The 2,328-nt window shown below is 20.8% G+C and overlaps 1 protein-coding gene across 1 annotated transcript, besides 1 other annotated feature; it reads right to left on the bottom strand.

The window, feature by feature from the left end:
• Nucleotides 1–335: part of a repeat region that runs on past the window's edge.
• Nucleotides 336–843: 508 nt separating this feature from the next.
• Nucleotides 844–2,061, bottom strand: PGAL8A_00185400 (aspartate aminotransferase, putative; the record flags this gene model as incomplete). Its single annotated transcript, XM_028670538.1, has 1 exon — nucleotides 844–2,061. The coding sequence occupies one exon, from the start codon at nucleotides 2,059–2,061 to the stop codon at nucleotides 844–846; it is 1,218 nt and encodes a 405-aa protein (XP_028527280.1).
• Between the last annotated feature and the right edge of the window lie 267 nt (nucleotides 2,062–2,328).

Below are 2,328 nucleotides of genomic sequence, written 5' to 3'. Positions count from 1 at the left end.
ACTAATTCTTTATGTTTGTTAATTTAACATCAATATATATAAATTTATGAGCATAACTCATAACAAAGAAACAAATAATTTACATTTATTTAATAATCAATATTCAATAATGATTTAAATTTTTAATAAAAATAAGGATTTTTATTAAAGTAAATAAACGCTTATTGAAATCAAAGAATGCTGAATGAAGTAGATCACATAATTAAGAATCACTCGTTCAAAGCATATAAAAGTATATATAAATACACCAAAATCGTAGAGGCAATTCTACATGCTCTTTATTAATTTGTTTGTTCAGTACTCTAGCAAAGTCACCGAACATCCAGTTAATAAATACTTAACACATTTAACCTTTTCTTGAAAAACATTTTTTATTTATAATTTTTATATAGTTAAAATAATAAATGCTTTTTCATTTATAATTTTAGTGTTTCGTAAAATAACCTTAATGCATAAATTAAGAACTTTTTTAATAAATTTGAGTACACTCTTATATTTGTAGGTAATTTTACAACTGTATATCTTTTTCTTTTTACTTATAATTTAATATATCATATCACAATTATATATTTTTCAATAAAAAATAATAAAAAGGTAAAAAAAAACATTTGAATCAATGAAAATTGCGTAAAAATAACTTCATAAACACAAGTACATATCATTTTTTTTTTTACTTTAAATTTACAAAATGGAGAATTCGTAAATAAATACAAAATTTTTTCATATAAAATAGAAAAAATGTTTACTCTAATAAATTATAACCTTACAAAATATATCAAAATTTTTTAAATAAATAAAAAAAAAACGATTTAAAAAAAAAAAAAACTACATTATTTTTTTTTTTTATAATTCACTTAAGCATCGACAAATGATATCAGCTATATAATCAACATTATCTCTAGTAATTCCTGAAATATTTATTCTTCCACTGTTTATTATATAAATATGATAAAATCTCAACTTTTGAAAAATTTTACCAATCAGTGGAATATATACAAATATACCCCTCTGCTTTTTATATTCATTCCATTGATATTTTAAATTATATTTTTTTTGATAAAATTCCAACTTTTCAAGAAATAATATGCGCTTATTATTAATACATTTTGATAATTCACATAAATCTTTTATCCAAGAGGATTTTAATTTTTCATTTTTTAAAAGTTCACAAATAACTCTATTAACATGGACAGATGGGGTACCGTAGCTTGCTTCAGCAATACTACATAAATTATTAGCAACTGTTTGTCTTTGAGATTTATTCTCACAAATAATATGTAATACACCAGCACGACTACCATAAATAGCCATACATTTAGAAAAGGTTTGACAAACAATAAAAGCAATTCCTCTTTCTTCAAATTTTCTAATTAATAATGTATCTTTATCTAGGTCAGAATTTCCAAAACATAAATAGGCAACATCAAAAACAACAATGTGTTTTTTTTTTAAAAAAATATCAATAATTTCTTCAAAATATTCTTCTTTAATATTCACACTACAAGGATTACATGCAAACGTCTGAAGAATAATACATGAACGATCTTCAATACTTTTTAAATCATTTAAAAACATATCATAATTTATATCCATTAAATTAGTATCAAAGAAATTCAAATATTTTGGAGTTAAATCACATGCCTTTATCATAGTAACATGTGTTACATAATAAGAATTAGTTACATAAATACTTTTAATATTCAAACTTTTTAAAAATTTTATCGCTAAAAATATGGAACCATCACCTCCTATGGTTTGAATAGTACATATTCTTTTTTCTTTCATATATTTTGAGTTTTTTCCAAACAGCAACTCTTGCGTTAAAATAGAAAATTCTTTTGTTCCATTACTAAATATATATGGCTTATCTTTATATCGTTCTATAACTATTTTTTCAGCTTCATTTACACTTTCAAATGAGTAATAATTTCCATCTTCTGCAATAATTGCACCAAAAGATAAATTTATTTTTTTAGGTGATTTATCTTTTATAAAATCAAGTGCAGTTTCTAAAATAATATCTCCTTGAGCAGCTTTTAAATTTAATAGTGCTTTATCCATTTCTTTTTTATAATTTTTCAATTAAAAAAAATTAATTTTTACAAAAACAAAATGATTATAACAGTAATTTTAAAAAAAAAAAAAAAAAAAGGATATATTTAAAATAAAAAATTATACCAAAAATTTAATATTAAAAAGAGTAATAAAACGCTAACAAAAAAAGAAAATAACATTAAAACAGAAAAATACAATAGTACTTCAAAAAAAAGAAAAGCTTTCAAAATTTTCCTAAAAAAAACTATCGTTAATTACCAAAAAAAAAAAAAA

Source organism: Plasmodium gallinaceum (genome assembly GCF_900005855.1).
Source record: "Plasmodium gallinaceum strain 8A genome assembly, contig: PGAL8A_v1_69, whole genome shotgun sequence".
In the NCBI taxonomy this organism is placed as follows: Eukaryota; Apicomplexa; class Aconoidasida; order Haemosporida; family Plasmodiidae; genus Plasmodium; species Plasmodium gallinaceum.
This window is presented reverse-complemented; position numbering and strand designations above follow the sequence as displayed.